Source organism: Artemia franciscana, unplaced genomic scaffold (assembly GCF_032884065.1).
Source record: "Artemia franciscana unplaced genomic scaffold, ASM3288406v1 PGA_scaffold_30, whole genome shotgun sequence".
In the NCBI taxonomy this organism is placed as follows: Eukaryota; Metazoa; Arthropoda; class Branchiopoda; order Anostraca; family Artemiidae; genus Artemia; species Artemia franciscana.
This window is the reverse complement of record NW_027062662.1, coordinates 720,396-738,288: the sequence shown is the minus strand read 5'-3', so window position 1 is coordinate 738,288 and position 17,893 is coordinate 720,396. Positions and strand designations below refer to the sequence as shown.

Sequence of the window (17,893 nt, the reverse complement as noted above, 5' to 3'; positions counted from 1 at the left end):
AAAACCTAAGGATGTAGAGAAAAACCTTCAGGGGGTGCCACTGAGGAGCCTTCAAGACACCGAGTCCTAGTGGTCAACTCCAATGAAGCCCTACCAGGGGCCTCAGCGGTCAATTACGATGGGGTCCATAGCTTCCAATTTCACCTGGTCCTTGGCAACCATTTGAACCAAGGCCTTAGCGAGCAATTTCAACGGGAGGCCCTAGCAGTAAATTCCCACGGGAGAGGGATAGTAAACACTTCATGGGAGTCCCTAGAGTCAAATTCCATCAGTAATCCAATTCCAGTATCAAGATTTCAATTAATTAAATGTAACAGGTAGGTGCATCTAATAGAACAATAGAAACGATGCATTGTTATTAAGACCTCTCAAAAGTATCTTATAATATGGCTTAAATTCACCTCTAATAACAACCTCCCCCTATGGAATTGTTTGCTAGGGTGGACGAGTCACCTATTGTCACGGTGGCGTGAACATGTATAGTCTTGGATCGAAGAACCAGGAATTTTCAATGAAGCCTCACAGAAATAATCGAATACAAAAATGTGTCGTATGTTTGTATGTTTCATTTGGCTCGTATGTTTCATTTTTCAAAACGGGATCTTGCTAGCATAAACATTAAAATTGATTGAATAGCATTGGCATGCTTGTTCGCTTTCATGTCGAAAGGGTCGGAAACATGTGATCCGTTCAATCATTCGAGTGAGTGGGACAGGAGATTTCCTTGTGTAGAAAAGGTTATAACATAGAAAGTATTAGCCGAATAATAATGTTGGAAATGCTTACATAGTCCAGCTTTATAGCGCTCCGTTCCATTCAAGTCAAGTCTCTTTCGATTCCTAATGTGGACAAAAACCTTTAGACTATAAATTTCCATGAGAAAAAAGCACATTGAAAGAAAAAAGTCTCTGAAAGTGTTATGCAAAAAGCCTACGTATCCATGGTCATTATGTTACACCCCACGAGTGTGTCCTCTACAGTTAAAAAATGGGATTCACCCTCGGGCCCCTGATCTCTATCATGTCACGTGAGAATGCATCATCCTTAACATAGGTAAACAATCTACTATTACGAAACGTACAGGTTTATGCACGTAATATCCCACGTGCGCGCTATCTTCAGTTACAACCGGGGATTTCCCACTTGATTGGTGGATTCTAACAGGTCCTATTACGTACCAATCAAATAAATCTTGAAACATCTTGATAAACGTCTTGTCCGTGAAATTCGTTGCTAGGGGGCCTCGATGGAATTTGATGCTATGGCCCACGATGGAAAAGGTAGCTAGGGGCTCCCTAGAATTGCTAGCTAGGGCCCCGATAGAATAGGATGCCAGGTCCCCTGGTAGAATTGGTTGCTACCCGTTAAATTGGATACTAGGGCCCCGATGTAATCGGTTGTTAGGGCCTCCCACTAAATTGGTGGCTATTACCCCAACCCCCGTTGGAATTGACTGCTAGGGCCCCGGTTTGAAATTATCACTAGGGCCGTGGCTAAAATGGTTGCTAGGAGCCCAGTGAAATTGGATCCTATGGTTCCTTTGGAATTGCCTGCTAGGGCCGTTGTTAGGGGCCCATTGGAGTTGACTGCTTAGAACCAGTTTCTTGAAAGTCCCTCACTGGCGCCCACAGAAGGTTTTCCCTACACCCTTAGGTTTTTTAAGTAAAAAGCACCTGCATTTCTTTGAAAATATTGTGTATGATGTAATTAACATCTGCGTTCTGAAGACAATTAATAACACCTGGGTCTTGAGGGAATCGCCGTTCAACTTAAATCATTAAAGGAAGAAAGGAGGAGCGGCCATAGGTCCGCTTAAAACTGGAACCTCCTTACTACTAGCTCTAGACCTCTTCAATAAAGCTCACTGATATGCTGAATTCGATGGCGTGGTTTTCATCCATATTACTTGCTCTAAGCAAACTTTCTCTGGCTCATAGCTTTTTGTGAATAACTGTAATTTTAATGAATTTTACGCATTTGAAATCAACATAAAAACTAATTCTTTTGATAAATCAATTTTTTATCAAATTTACTTTTTAGAGTTTTGGTTACTACTACCCCCCATTGCCCCTTTGTTACCGTTCCGTTCCACGATCTGTTTCATTTTATATCCAATAATTTTTCAGTGATACGATTCTTTTGTCACTTAATAGCGTACTAGAGTCTTTAATGTCCGTTCAACACTTCCATTTCCTGAGGTTTTATAGCCATTGATTCACTATAACGATCGCTCTAAAAAAAGACAACATAATACATACTGTCAACATACTGTCATTAAAAGACAGTGTAAAAATACTGTCTTTAAACTTGAATTAAACACACATCTGGCAACATCCCTCTCGGAAAAATAATGAAATTTTGTAGCATTCAAGCCTCTAATCTATGGTTTCCCGACAGCTTTAAATTATTGGTGTAATTATCATCAATATTTTCCACTTTCTGGGGTATTTTCCCTCTTTTTTAAAGGACTACGTAATTTTTCTTATGCTTAGAAATTTTTTAAGGGCAACTTAGAGCTTGTTGAATTTTCAAAATTTGGATACAGTATAAAGATCCGATTCTTTTTTCGTGAGCAGTGTTTTCAAACCAATACTTTCATTTATATTTACATAATTTTTTCTCCAAAAATAATTTTCAGGCGATCATTTTCAAAATTTTCCAGGCTCAGGTTAAAAGGTCAAATCTTTTTGTTGGGGAATTAAAGGTTAGAATGTCAACTTAATCTCTTATAAGGCACTTTAATAATCCTACACTAAGAAGCTGTCTCTACCTTGATGGTCATATTTTTGCTCCTAATAAAGAATGTTTATGGGGTCCCCTTCATCCTTACCTGAAGGAATTTCAGCAAAAGGCTTAGAGTTTGGGCCTGAAAATACACTATTTGACGCCTTAGCTCCTTCCCCTGACGAAATATTTACTAGCTTTCCCGCTACTAGCTCATTTGCAAATTTGGAATACTGCATAAACAAAAGTTGTGTTACATAAACAATCCAAAATAACTATTCATTTTAATAGGTTTGTGACGAACTACCACTGTATGGTAACCAAACGGTTCGTGATAACGAACTGCAGTAAGGAGCGACCCAGCCCAATAGTAACCAAAACTCTAAAAAATAGAATTTTAATACCAATAGCTACATCAAAAGAATCGCATTTTAATGCTAATTTTAAATATATAAGTTTCATCAAGTTTAGTTTCGCCCATCAAAAGTTACGAGCCTGAGAAAATTTGCCTTATTTTAGAAAATTGGGAGAAACGCCCCCTAAAAGTCATAGAATCTTAAAGAAAATCATACCATCAGATTCAGCGTATCAGAGAGCCCTATTGTGGAAGTGTCAAGCTCCTATCTACAAAAATATGGAATTTTGTGTTTTTTGCCAGAAGGCAGATCACGGGTGCGTGTTTATTTGTTTTTTTGTTTTTTTTTTGTTTTTTTTCCCCAGGGGTTACCGTATCGACCCAGTGGTCCTAAGATGTTGCGAGAGGGTTCACTCTAACGGAAATGAAAATTTCTAGGGCTTTTTTTAAGTGACCAAAAAAATTGGAGGGCACCTGGGCCCCCTCCAACGCTAATTATTTTCCCAAAGTCAATGGATAAAAATTCTGAGATAGCCATTTTATTCAACGTAGACCAAAAACCTTAGAACTATGTCTTTGGGGACCACTTACTCTCCCAGAGTCCCCGTGGGAGGGGCTACAAGCTACAAACTTTGACCAGTGCTTACATATAGTAATGGTTATTGAGAAGCGTACAGACGTTTTCAGGGGAATTTTTTGGTCGGGGGAGGGGTTGAGGAGAGGGGGATATGTTGGGGGAGCTTTCCATCAAGGAATTTGTCATGGGGGAAGAAAATTTCTATGAAGGGAGTGCAGGATTTTCTAGCATTATTAAAAAATATTAAACATTATTAAAACATAAATTATTACACATATGAGGGGCTCACCTCCTCCTAATACTTCGCTCTTTACGCTAAAGTATTTTTAGTAATCTCAATTATTTATTCTACGGCTTTTGTGATTCAGGGGTGATTCTTAATGAATTGGGACAAAATTTAAGCTTTAGTGTAAAGAACGAGGTATAATTGTAATAAAAACATAAGAATACAAAAGTTCGTTACGTAAGCTAATTTATAAGTCACGTATATATTTTACTAACTAAAACATCCATAAAAAATCAAAAGTTCTAGTTGCCTTTTTAAGTAACCAAGAAATAGAGGGCAACTATGCTTCCTCCCCCTACTCCTTTTTGTCTCAAAATCATTCGATCAAGACTATGAGAAAGCCATTTAGCCAAAACAAAAAAAAAATATGCAAATTTCGTTTTAATGATTCCTCTGCGGAGAGCCAAAATCAAAACATGCATTGATTCAAAAACGTTCAGAAATTAAATATAAAAAAAACAAGTTTTTTAACTGAAAATAAGGAGCGACATTAAAATTTAAAACGAACAGAAATTACTTTGTATATGAAAGGGGCTTCCTCATCAACGTCCCGCTCTTTACGCTAAGGTTTGACTAATACTTCTAATACTTAATTTAAAACTTTCTAATACTTTTAAATGGATTACTTAAAACTGAACAAAATCACCAAATAGTTCGTGGTAAAGAACTATGAGTTAGGAGTCAAGCGTTTCAATAGTAACAGAAACTCTAAGAAACGGAATTTTGATATCAGTATATACATCAAAAGAATTTGTTTATTATGCTAATTAAAAATATACAAGATTTATTAAGCTTAGTTTTACCCATCGAAGACTTTTTCCCTGAGAAAAGTTGCCTGATTTTTAAAAAAACGGGAGAGTCAATAAATTTTATTAAAAATCCCACCATTAGGTTTAGCGTATCAGAAAACACTTCTGAAGATGCTTCGAGTGTTCATCTTCAAAATGTTCTGTTTACGTTTTTAAGAGACCAAAAAGACTGAATGGAAGCTAGCCCTCCTTCCACATCCCCTTTTTTGCCAGAGGAGTTTTATCAAAATTTAAGATAGCCATTTTGTTCAGCATAGCTGAGAAGTCCAATAAATATTCCTCAGAGATAAAATGAGCCCCCACAGACCCTCGGAAAAGGTCTTTAAGTTATGAAATTTGCCCATTGTTTACGTATCGTATTTGTTATTGGGAAGTATACATACATTTTTCGGGTAGGAGGATTGTCCGCGGAAAGAATTTTCCATAGAGAGTGAAGTTTCGGGGCGTAGAATTTTCAGGGAAAATTTTGCACTGGGGGAATTCGTCAGAATCCATTACGAAATTCTTTTTATTTGTCTTACTTTCTCTTTGCCAAATTAATTTTACATGTGGAGATGTTAATGGTAACGGTCCAGGGTAAATTTTCCCTGGGATAGAATTATCTAGAGGATCTTTCTGTTGTGGAGGAGCCGGATTTCCCGGCACTATTTAGAACATGACTCAGAAATAGATCTATAAAAAAACAAGTTTTTCAACAGAAAGTAAGGAGCAACATTAAAACTTAAAACGAACATAAATTATTAAGTATTTGAGGGGATAGCCCCTTCTCAGTACCTCGCTCTTTACGCTAAAACTTGACCTTCTGTCTCAGTTTTCAAAGAACGGCTAACGAAAAACAAGGGATGGTTAATTTGAACAATAAGAAGCTTTTTTAAGAGTAGTAAAAAACTTCAGCGTGGAGAGTAAGGTTTTGATGATGGGGAAACCCACCTCATATACATTATAATTTATGTTTGTTTTAAATTTTAATGTTGTCATTATAAGATATCATTATAAAATAGTAATTGCGGGAGTAAAGACCTAAAGATAGTGCATTCCTGGTACTTGAGTTGTTTAACGTAAGATGTTATGTATGTTATGTTATGTTGTTTAACGTAAGATGTTTAACGTAAGATGTTTAACGTAAGATGTTTAACGTAAGATGTTTAACGTAAGATGTTTAACGTAAGATGTTATGGTAGTTTAAAAATCAGTGGTGATACTGAAGTTTTTCCCGTTACAGTTTGGCTCGTATTCGGCACAAAATCCGTGGTTGCAGCCCAAATTCTTTTAAAAGGCATTTTGTACAAAATGTTTGATGCTTCCTCCTTGTTGGTCATTCAGAAAAAAATTATAATTTTTTCGTTATTCTTTAAGTATGGAATTATCTTTCAATCTCCCAACTCGGATAAAGTTTGCACGAAGTCTTGAGAATCATGAAATATTGGATCGTTTTGATTGGTGAAATATTCAAGCATTCAAGTTTCTTCCGTTTCAAGCATTATTAGACCTGTGTCATGCTATTTTTCATGCCATAATACTTTGCTAGGGATGTTATAATGTGTTGTTAGAGCTTTTTCTTTGATTTTAGACCCGAGTGTTGTGAGGACTTTTTTCCTTTTTATATTATAGTTTTATTTGTTTAATGTTATTTAAGATAAAAATCATACATTCATTCTTTTTGGATAGTTAAATAAAAAAAACAAGTTTTTTTAAATGAAAGTAAGGAGCAACATTAAAACATAAAACGAACAGAAATTACTCCGTATATGAAAGGGGCTTTTCCTCCTCAACGCCCCGCTCCTTACGCTAAAGTTTCTTACTGTTTTAAAAAGTAGAGTTAAGAGAAAGAGTCAAACTTTAGCGTAAAGAGCGGGGCGTTGAGGAGGAAAAGCCTCTTTCATATACGGAGTAATTTCTGTTCGTTTTACGCTTTAATGTTGCTCCTTACTTTCATTGAAAAAAAAAATTATTTAATTTCTGGACGTTTTTGAATTAATGCATGTTTTAATCTTGGCTCTCCGCACATAAATAATTACAACGAAATTTACATATTAATTAATTTCAATTAATCAGAAGATTTTGAGAAAAAAGGAGCAAGGGAGGAGGCCTAGTTGCCCTCCAATTTTTTGATTACTTTAGAAGGCAACTAGAACTTTTAATTTTTTACAAACATTTACATTGGTAAAAATATGCATAACTTACGAATTAACTTATGTAACGAACTTCTATACTCGTATGTTTTTCTTGCCCTCGTCGTTACCTCGCTCTTTTCACTACAGCTTAAATTTTGTCCCAATTTCTTAAGAATGACCTCTGAATCCCAAAGGCCGTAGAATAAATAGTTGAAATTACTAAAAATACTTTAGCGTAAAGATTGAGGTATTACGAGGAGATAAACTCCTCATATGCGTAATAATTTCTGTTCGTTTTAAGTGTTGATGCTGCTCCTTACTTTCAATAAAAAAATTTTCATATTTATTTTTTCATTGTTTTTTCAAATAATGCTGAAAATCCTGCGCCCCCTTCATTGAAATTTTCTTCCCCTATGAGAAGTTCCTCCATAGAAATATCTTCTCACTAACACTCCCCCTCAACCCTCCCCCATAAACCAAAAAATTCCCCGTGAAAATGTCTGTACACTTCCCAGTAACCATTACTATATATAAACATAGGTCAAAGTTTGTAACTTGCAGCACCTCTCACGGAGACTGCGAGGGAGTAAGTCGTCCCTAAACACATATTTATTCGACTGTGGTGAAAAAATGGTTATCTCATAATTTTGATCCGGTTACTTTGGGGAAAAATGAGCGTAGGAGGGGGTCCAGGTGCCCTCCAATTTTTTTGGTCACTTAAAAAGGACACTAGAACTTTTAATTTCCGTTAAAATGAGCCCTCTTGCGACATTCTAGGACAAATCAGTCGATACGATCACCCCTGGGGAAAAACAAAACAAAAGAACAAACAAACAACAACAAAAAAAACAACAAATAAACACGCATGTGCAAAAATGTAAAAAATGTGAAATTCCACATTTTTGTAGACAGGAGGTTGAAACTTCAACAATTAGGTTCTCTGATACACTAAATCTGATGGTGTGATTTTCGTTAAGATTGTATGACTTTTAGGGGGTGTTTCTCCCTGTTTCCCGAAATAAGGCATATTTTCTCAGGCTCGTAACTTTTGATAGGTATTATTGATCTTGATGAAATATATATAGTTAAAATCAGCATTAAAATGTGATTCTATTGATGTAACTGTTGGTATCAAAATTAGATTTTTTAGAGTTTCGGTTACTATTGAGCCGGGTCGCTCCTTACTACAGTTCGTTACCACGAACTTTTGTGATCCCATTTATTAGCTTCAAAGTAGACTAAGATTACTTTTTTCTTACTGCTTAGCAGCATTGTCAACTATTTGAGATAAATCGCACCGGTTTTCTTGCCAATTTGTATCAAAAACATTCTTTGTAGCACAATTATAGCATTCCACTTCAGTTTCCATTCTAAGGAAACAAATAGAACGAACTTAAGCACAAGTATCTTTTTTTTACTATTATCTTCATGTTTTATTAGAAATTAAACTGAAGTGATGTTTCCCGTGGAATGCTTAGCTTGAAATGCGCGGTTATTCCTTTTTGTATCAAGTCTTCTTTTTGTGTTTCTACTTGTGTTTTCTTTACTTTTGCTTAAATCCCTAAAGGATGACTTGAGGAGCATCAAAATTTGGAAGAAATATAACTTAACCCTGCAAATTCAGCCAACAGTCATGCACCAGTCATTTTGAATTTTAACATCAAATGTCCAATATGCCTGACTGTACTATGACCTCCAAATTGTATCAAATATGGTAAAATTGTACCCCGTTGCCAACACTGCTGAACAGTACCTTGATTAGTTGTATGCTCTTTTCCAAAGAAAAAAAAAGATCACTTTCGCTGTCTTTCGTTTCAAAAAGTATGCTTCAATTTTGTCGGATTATTTTTGCGACGCAGTTTTGCAAGCATTGTTTATTAGCCGAGTTAAATCAACGTTGAGAGACAAATCTAGAAAAACCATAACTTTATGGAAATCCGACTAACTCTCAGTTTTTAAATCCTGATTGTTCTTTTTGTAAAAAACACTATGCTAGTAAAAAGAAGGGAAACTTTGTATTCGCTACATGTTTCGCAAGTTAAGACAATAAGACAAAAGTACAACGTCCAAAATAAGGAAGACTAGATTTGTTTGTCGTTTTATTTCATTTTTCCTCTAATAGTGTATTGGAGATTGACACTGAATCCTCAAAAATAACAAAGCCCATATAATTTCAGGGGCAGGTAGCATCGTTTCTACTGTCTTGGATTCAATATCATCATAATGTAAGCACCTTAACAGACACCAGAAGTAAAACTGAAGATAGTGTGCAATACAAAATTGGCGATTTTTGGCGATCTCTCAAAGCAGTTATGGACGCTGAGAGTCCCGAAGAAAAGTTTGAACAAAAAGAGATTCTTATAACCTACGGCGAGGCTGGAGCTTACTTAGGCCTGGCAATTTTCAACTTCTTGTCAGCGATTAAAATACATAAAGAGCTGAAAGTTAAAAAGGCAAGGCTCCAGAGAGAAAAGGATGAAGAGGGGAGTGAAGAAGGAAGTGAAGAAGATAGAGCAGAGAAGGAAGTTAGCGAAGTAGGTAGTTTAGAAGGTGGAGGAGTAAGTTCAGAGGATGGAGGAAGAGGTGCAGAGGGTAGAGCAGGAAGAGAAGAGGTTGAGACTGCGAGTGAAAAACTGCCAAATAGCAAGAATCAAAGGAAAAGACCTCAAGAGCCAAGAAGCCACTTGCAAGGACAACTAGAACAAACACGTCAAGTGCAAAAGCTACAAGAAAATAGAGACCGAGTTCATAAACTACAAAGATTCCTAGTTCAGGGAGCTAACCAAGGGCAAGGACTAAACCAACAAAGAATTTCCAGTGCTAAAGGAATTTCTTTCAAGAAAGGCTTACGTTACCGTCCACATTATAACATAAATCCTATACGTGATTAACTTACAACAAACATTATGTTATCAGAAATTTTGAAAGTGCCGTTAAAATTTTATAAAGTTGATCCAGCCCCACTAAGTAGTAAATTGCAATCTTTTGGTTGATTTCAATGTTTGTTTTGTGAAATGTCAAATATACTCTGTCATCATTCTGTAAAACTGTGTTCCTGACGTGGGCCGTAGTCTCCATCGGGGGGGGGGGGGGGCATGGTAATATTTTAGCGAGTCATGGGCGGGACCCTTTGGTGTCTGGCTTTAGAGCCTTAAATAAAAAAAAAGTATTTTCTATGTGAATGGTGTCACATTTAAATGTATTTTAAGAGTAAAAAAGATACATGATAGTATTGCAATGAGGTTTTACATTGTATAAATTTTGTTGCATTCAAATGCACCGTACTGTATTGTATACAATATTTTTACTAGTATAAAAAATACACAGAGCACGATCCCCCCCCCCCAAAAAAAAAAATCCAAGTTAATGGCCTTTTATGCTTTCTACAGGTGAATGCACGTAAAATCTTGAATAACAAAATTAAAATATCACGAGGGATTATCAGGATTTTAGAAGTGCATTTACCCTACTGAAAAAAGTACTCTTGAGATAAAACGTTGTCGTTTTATGTCTCAAACTTCTAAATTGTGTTATTTTTTATGCCATTGTGTCCCTTCAAATGGGAATTTGTCCTTTTGACGTAAAGTGTGTCCAGTTGGCAACCCTGTGCTAGATTCAAAACTATGTTCTCCTGAGGTAAAATATTGAGACTCTCGTTGTTTCTCGAACACAGTATACATAAATGATCTTCATATGAATGTGACAAGCATCATGCATACTAGACATATAACTTCATGTGACAGAAGTCAAACAGGGTAAACTTATTATGAAGATCAACCTTACCTATTTGAGGCAATGTGTTTGATGCATGAACTAATGCAATGTACCTTATTGTGTCCAAATTAATGAATGTAACCACAATAAAGATTGAGTTTCTTTTGGTTCAAAGGAAATTGTAGAAAATTTTTATTCTTTCCCAATACTTAATTGAATCCCCTCCCAATATTTTTTCTGAGGAGGCCCTTCTTCCTGATAAATAGTAATTTTTCACTTTGGAAGAAAGTGCCAGTGTTTTGAATGTGGCCCCTATTAACGTTTAAAGTATGACCATAGTATGGATATTTTTTAAAATATAAATTTGTTTTTTTCTAAGTCTTCAAAACTCACGTGTTTCCAGGCTTGTGATTTACATGAATTCAAATGGTTACGAATATGTAGGCTATTAAATAAAAAAATTAGTTTTTTTTTAACTTAAATTAAGGAGCGACATTAAAACTTAAAACGAACAGAAATTACTCCATATACGAAATGGGTTGTCCCCTCTGCAATCCCTATCTCTTTAAGCTAAAGTTTTTAATTGTTTTAAAAAGTAGAACTGTGGCAAAGAGTCAAACTTTAGCGTAAAGAGCGAGGGATTGCGGAGGGGACAACCCATTCCATATACGGAGTAATTTTTGTTCGTTTTAAGTTTTAATGTCGCTCCTTACTTTCAGTTGAAAAAAACTAGTTTTTTTTATATTTAATTTCTGAACGTTTTTGAATTAATGCATGTTTGATTTTGGCTCTCCGCACATAAATTATTAAAATGAAATTTGCATATTAATTCTTTTTTTGGCTAAAGGGCTTTCTCTTAGTTTTGATCAGACGATTTTGAGAAATAAGGGGTGGGGAAGCAGGCCTAGTTGCCCTCCAATTTTTCGGTTAATTAAAAAGACAACTAGAACTTTTAATTTTTAACGAACGTTTTTATTAGTAAAAAATATACATAACTTAAAAATGAACTTACGTAACAGACTTTTATATTCTTATATTTTTATTATGTATATGATGGGGTTTGTCCCCTCGTTAATACCTCGCTCTTTACGCTAAATCTTAAGTCTTGTTCCAATTCTTTAAGAATGACCTCTGAATCAGAAAGGCCATAGAATAAATAGTTGAAATTACTAAAAATACTTTAAAATAAAGAGCGATGTATTAATCTCCTCCTGAATACCTCACTCTATGCTTAAGTATTTTAAGAACCCCTCATATGCGTAATAATCTCTGTTCGTTAGAAGTTTTAATGCTACTCCTCACTTTCAATTGAAAAAACTTTTTCATGTTTATTTTTTCATTGTTTTTTTTTTATAATAATGCTAGAAAATCCCGCGCCCTTTTCATTGAATTTCTCTTCCCCCATGACATATTCCTCAAAGGAAAGATCCTCCCACATAGCCCCCTTCCCTCAACCCCACCCCCAAACCAAAAACGTCTGTACACTTCCCAATAACCATTACTGTATGTAAACACTAGTCAAAGTTTGTAACTTGCAGCCCCTCCCCCAGGAACTGTGGGGGAGTAAGGCATCCCCAAAGACATATTTATTATGGTTTTCGACTATGCAGAACAAAAGGGCTATCTCAAAATTTTGATTCGTTGACTTTGGGAAAAAATTAGCGTGGGAGGGGTTCTAGGTGCCCTCCAATTTTTTTTGTTACTTAAAAAGGGCACTAGAACTTTTGAGCCCTCTTGCAACATTTTAGGACCACTTAGTCGATACGATGACCCCTGGAAAAAAAAAACACGCACCCGTGATCTGCCTTCTTGCAAAAATTACGAAATTCCACATTTTTGTAGATATGAGCTTGAAATTTTTGCTACAGGGTTCTCTGATAGGCTTAATGCGATGATGTGATTTTCGTTAAGATTCTATGACTTTTAGGGGGTGTTTCCCCCTATTTTCCAAAAGAAGGCACATTTTCTCAGCTCGTAACTTTTGATGACAAAAACTAAATTTGATAAAAATTATATATTTAAAATCAGCATGAAAATCCGATCTTTTTGATGTATCTTTTAGCATCAACATTCCGTTTTTTAGAGTCTCGTTTACTATTGAGCCGGGTCGCTCCTTACTACAGTTCTTTACCACGAACTGTTTGATGCCACGTATGACAAAACATGATTGAAGTGAAACAAATTATGGTATATTACGGTTGTTTAAAAACATATTTATTTTGTGTTATTGATTTCTAGTGATAGAAATATTATAACTTGAAACGTAATAAAGATATTATGACAAAATGAAGTCTAATGATTTGATTAATAATAAAAATAATAGACATCGAAGTAATTCTTACCGCAATCTAGCGGGGGGGGGGGGAGTCGGCACTTGCACCTGAAAGAGAAACTTGGGTGGCGCAATATTGCAAATAACTAATCTAACGGCTTATTAATAATCCCTTTCTAATTTCGAAATTTTGTCCTAATTAAAATAAAATAGAAGGTGAAGTTAATAAAGGAAAGTGATTAATAAATCATTAATTAATTCAAGAAATAAAAATTATTTAAAAAGAAAATAAATTAAATAATAAAAGTAGTTAAAATAATAAAATAAATTAATTAATCATAATTAAGTAATTTAAATAATGAATAAAGAAATAATAAAAAATTATTAATTAATTAATTAGAACCCAACAGGCCTACCCAAAGACGATAAATTATTTAGAACAATATTATATAAAATGATAGAAAATAAATAATAATCAAAAAATTACTAAGACACCTTTTAAAATGTTTTTTCTAAGCACAGACAACAAAGAAACTGGCCGATGTTGGTTAGATCATTTTGTGTCCCACCTTATCAAATACGGTGACTAGAGCACGCCTGAGACTGACTACTCTAATAAATACCAAGCTGAAAGGAGAGGCTAATAAGTTTCTTTAGGTTAGAAAACCATAATTAGAATATTGGAAGCTACAGTGATGACAGTGGTTAAATGTGGCTCTGAAGCAAGGGCACTCCAAAAAGCGGATGAAAATTTACTAGATGTTTTCCAGAGAAATTGCCTACGGATCGTTCTGGGTACCCGACTGACTGACCGTATTTCAAACAGTAGGTTGTACGAAAAATCTGGTTCAATCTCGCTTTCTAGGGCTATAATGAAAGAAAGGTTGAGATGGCTTGGCCACTTTCTGCGGATGAAGGATGACAGATTGCATAAGATTGTTCTATTTGGTCAACCATCTGAAGCTAAGCGGAATGCAGGTCGTCCTCGTCTGGGGTGGGACAATGTCATAGATAGAGATTTAAAGGAAATGGGAACTTCCTGAGAGGGTGTAAAGAGGGAGGCCTTGACTAGATCTGGTTGGAAGAGGAGCGTGCGTAGCTTTGTTGGCCTCAGGCGGCTTGGTGCTGCAGTGAGTTATTAGTAGTAGTAGTAGTAGCAGACGACTAAGATTGTTTTAATCCCATAACAATTTTAGTAATTTCTATCTCCATCGCATGTTCCAAGAATATTGACTTAATACAAAGTGGCTCAAGATAAGACTTGAAATTGGATCTTGAAGGAGAAGAGCTAACAACAGAAGCAGTCCTTTTACCAATATTCGCAATTTACGAAGTAAATACATCTTGAACATTCAGTTCAGCCTACATAATTCTTACATCGAGATCCAAAAAAGAAGGGACTGATGGAGACTGAAAAGGGGGCCTAAGGACAGAATTTATAACCAAGTTTTTTTGAATATCTTTATCACAATCTGAAAAAAATAAAATAATACTGAGACTTGGCCAATCGACACACATATATAAACATTCCTGTAAATTTTTTAATCGCTGGAAGCAAATAGCTTTCATTGAGGGGTTAGCAGACTTAAAGTCCCTCTATCGATTATTTTTCTTTTACAACTCCTAAGGAGACCAGGTGTCATCCAAGGATTTAGAGCAAAGGCCTGCTTTACGATTAGAAGGTGAAACAGAGCAAATATCAAGGACAGTGTCTTTAATAGACTCACAAAAATTATGAAATTAATTACAAAATCAGAATCACTCTCAAAATTTCACTAAGAAGTTTCTGCCAATCTCTACCTAAGAAGTATTAATTTCACTTTACCAGATCTTAAAGTCCTCCTACCAGACTCACTAGCCCCCTCAATAGTCAGAGTATCAAAACAGTATCTAGAGTAAAAAGGGAAATGATCAGAAATGTCACTCACTGAAACAAAGATCCGAAGTACTTTGATTGAAACCAATTCTAGTTCCTAGTATTTGGTTTTGGGCATTTTTCCCACAATTGACATTCCAACCCGTATTCAGAATTACTGCAAGCGCATAGAAAAGTCATATTCTTTTTCGTGGGTCGTATACCAATGACAGATATAAAAACTCTTCCATATCCATATTTGTCGAAGAAAATATGCCGTCTCTCTTTTAATTTGGAACTATTTGTTTTCCTCAATTTCTACTTAGTACTACACGTAATAAACCCATTTTGCTAAATCATTCTTTTCTGAATATTAAGAATGCATATTAAGAGTACAGGAAACTAAGAGCATAAAATAACATTAAGAGTGGCAGTATTATATGTAGCTAGTAACTTGGAAGAACGCTTGTATATGGTTTGTGCTTACGTTTATGAAAACTAATAAAATTGAACTCAGTATTTGTTATGTATTTTTACAACAATATTAAGTTTTAATTACCAACCTATCTTTTAATTTAAACAATAAATTATACATATTCTTGATTTATAGAAGAATTTTAATTTAGCAAAATAAGATGTAGTTATTTTCTTACCAAATTACTTTTACCAAGTTACTTGGTTGTAGGCCCTGTTGCTTTTATTTAGTTTGTATCTAATCAACCTTTGAGTCCCTTTGCTCTTCTATTTGTATTTGACTAATCTTTACAGCGTCAACCAACTAGTTAAGTATTGTTAGTTTTTATAAGTTGCGTCGTTTTGTTCAGTCTTTATATATTTTTGGCTTTTGATTGCATTGTCAATCTATAATTAGCTACCACATTGTTGATTTTTTTTTATTGATAAATTCTTTTTTTTTTATTGATAAATACTTATTTTTTTTATTGATGCTATTCTTAGGAATGTTAATTTTAAAAATTATATAAAAAAAAATTTTAAAAAGTTAATTTATAATTAAAAAATTTATTTTATCTCATGTCTGGCTTTATAGATTTAAAGTTTTTAATTTTAATAGTGCATTTTTTATGTTAGAGAATAGACTCTCTTGAGCTTTAGATCTAATTCAAATCCATCATCCGAATTTGTCACCTGCTATTTAAGTATGTCAGCCAAACTTAACACTACGTCTATATCATCTGCATGCCATTTAAATTTCCTTATCAACAAGAGGACTTTAAGCAATTAAAATATTAAGTTAAGTGCTTTGATCTTAGGTACATCAAATACAAAATCAATCACTTACTGCACTAATTTTTATTTTCTTCTTCTTTTTCTTCTTACAGTGCTTTTTGTTTTTTTTTGTCATTTTTTACTATTGTGTCATGCGATGGTGGCGCAGTGGATTGTTTATTTTTGCTAGTCTGAGGTTTGGGGCTTAATCTTTGCTGCCACAAGGCTGAAAGTTAGGCTTGATACCTCTCCCCATGAACAATATCTGGCAACTAGGGTTGCCTCAATGGTTAGTTCCTAGAGTGCTACAATTGCCCGAATCTACTTGCTATATATATCGATTTTCGATGCTATAGTCAAAAAGTTTTTGCGCGTGTCACAAATTGCAACGCGACACCTGCTTAGTACGTCTAAGCGTACTTAGATTCATTTTTAAGCATAATTGTAATCTTTTTTAATTTAGAGGAATAAAAAAGTAACCATAAAAAATGTAGCTGATCAGAGCACTGAGTGGGACAATGTGCGCCCACACGCGTATCTCGTGCTTAAGTGTATTTGGATTATTGTGATGCATAAACAATGTTCTGAAATATAATTTGGATGCGAAACACATTATGTAATTGCATATTCTGTCTTCTGCCTTTTCTCCTTCTGTCTTCTTTATTTTTATTTTATTTTTTTAAATGTGTTTGTGCTGTTGGATTGGTGATTTCTCTTTTCATTATATTGTATGTCTATATTTTCATTTGGGTCAAATAAGAGAAAAAGTGCTACATCGAATGTAACATGTGCTAAAATCCTGCACAATATGAAATTGTGCTAAAATAGCACTTTGTGCTACAAGTGGCAACCTTACTGGCAACTGAAATTTGACCTTCCATACACTGTATATAGCTTTGTCATTTTAACTTTTTGTCTAGATCTTTTCTTTTTAGGCTTTCCCTTTGCATTCTGGGAGGCGGCAGGACAAACGAACAAACCTGATAGAATCAGTCCCTGAAGAATTGATAGAATCAGACATTGCGTTTGAAGAATTCGAACAAGATATACAAGCAAAAGAAGTTGCACTGGGGTATTTGGAAGCCGCTGCTTACACTGTTATAACAGTTTTAAACTTTAAAACGGCTGTGGCTTCACAGTTGGAGTTCTATCGCAAAAAAAAAGAGGAAGAAGATGAACATCATACAGAAGAAGGGTACCACGAATCTAGTCATTCGGATAGTGAAATTGCAGAGCCTTATTATGATGAATCAGCACATCAATTGATGCATCGTGAAGGAAAAATTGATCAAATTAAAGGTGACAGCATAAGCGAACATACACCAAAGACAAAGGAAGCCCAAAAATCCGGTGATAAAATAAATGAAAGTCATAAAGAAGAAATTGTGAAACTTGTAGATGAAGCAACGGAATTACTGCACCGTAAAGCTGAAGATAATAAAACTAGCTCAAATTCAACTGAGCATCAATCCTTGAAAAGAGGGAAACGCACCTTTAGTAGTATTTTTGAACAATTGAAAGGTGTAAGCTGGATAGCTTCAAAAATAATCCGGTTGATTTGAATATAGAGGATCATTATTTATTCAGCTTATTTATTTAAACAATTAGAATAATTCCATTTATATTTCCTCTTAAAGTAAATATACGCTGAATCAATGATGCAATATACCGAAGAATCAAGAAGCGATGAAGTTTTTAAAAAAATGGAGAGAGTAAATAATATTGATATACACTTTATTCATATCAATAAATTATTACTATTCTTGTAATTTTCGATTTTCTGTAGTTTGTAACAGTCCAGTGATGGAGTACGAAAGTGTATCGTTGTGAATTAAAACTTTGCTTTACTGTCACTCCCAAGAGTTTTTCTTGAGAGAGATATAGTTTTTGAGGGGGAAACTGCTAATCTTCCCCTTATCATTTTCTACTGTTTGACCAAAACCGGTATCTTTCAGTATCA

The 17,893-nt window shown here is 34.8% G+C and overlaps 1 protein-coding gene and 1 long non-coding RNA gene across 4 annotated transcripts in view; one reads left to right on the top strand and one right to left on the bottom strand.

The window, feature by feature from the left end:
- LOC136041573 (uncharacterized) overlaps positions 1–14,911 on the bottom strand; it is a 39,557-nt gene extending 24,646 nt beyond the window's left edge. Inside the window, exon 1 of the long non-coding RNA XR_010621057.1 lies at positions 14,780–14,911. This is a non-coding gene — a long non-coding RNA (uncharacterized LOC136041573). The remainder of the gene's footprint in view (positions 1–14,779) is intronic.
- LOC136041572 (uncharacterized) overlaps positions 1–17,679 on the top strand; it is a 34,409-nt gene extending 16,730 nt beyond the window's left edge. The window contains exons 1-2 of one of the 3 annotated variants that reach the window (XM_065726265.1): positions 12,965–15,181; positions 16,869–17,679. In XM_065726265.1, coding sequence (XP_065582337.1) covers positions 15,179–15,181; positions 16,869–17,495 — 630 coding nt within the window. In that variant the 5' untranslated portion in view covers positions 12,965–15,178 and the 3' untranslated portion in view covers positions 17,496–17,679. Of the gene's footprint in view, positions 1–9,042; positions 9,913–12,964; positions 15,182–16,868 lie in introns of those variants that run through there. The other 2 variants (XM_065726264.1, XM_065726263.1) reach the window with 2 other exon arrangements.
- The last annotated feature ends 214 nt before the right edge of the window (positions 17,680–17,893 follow it).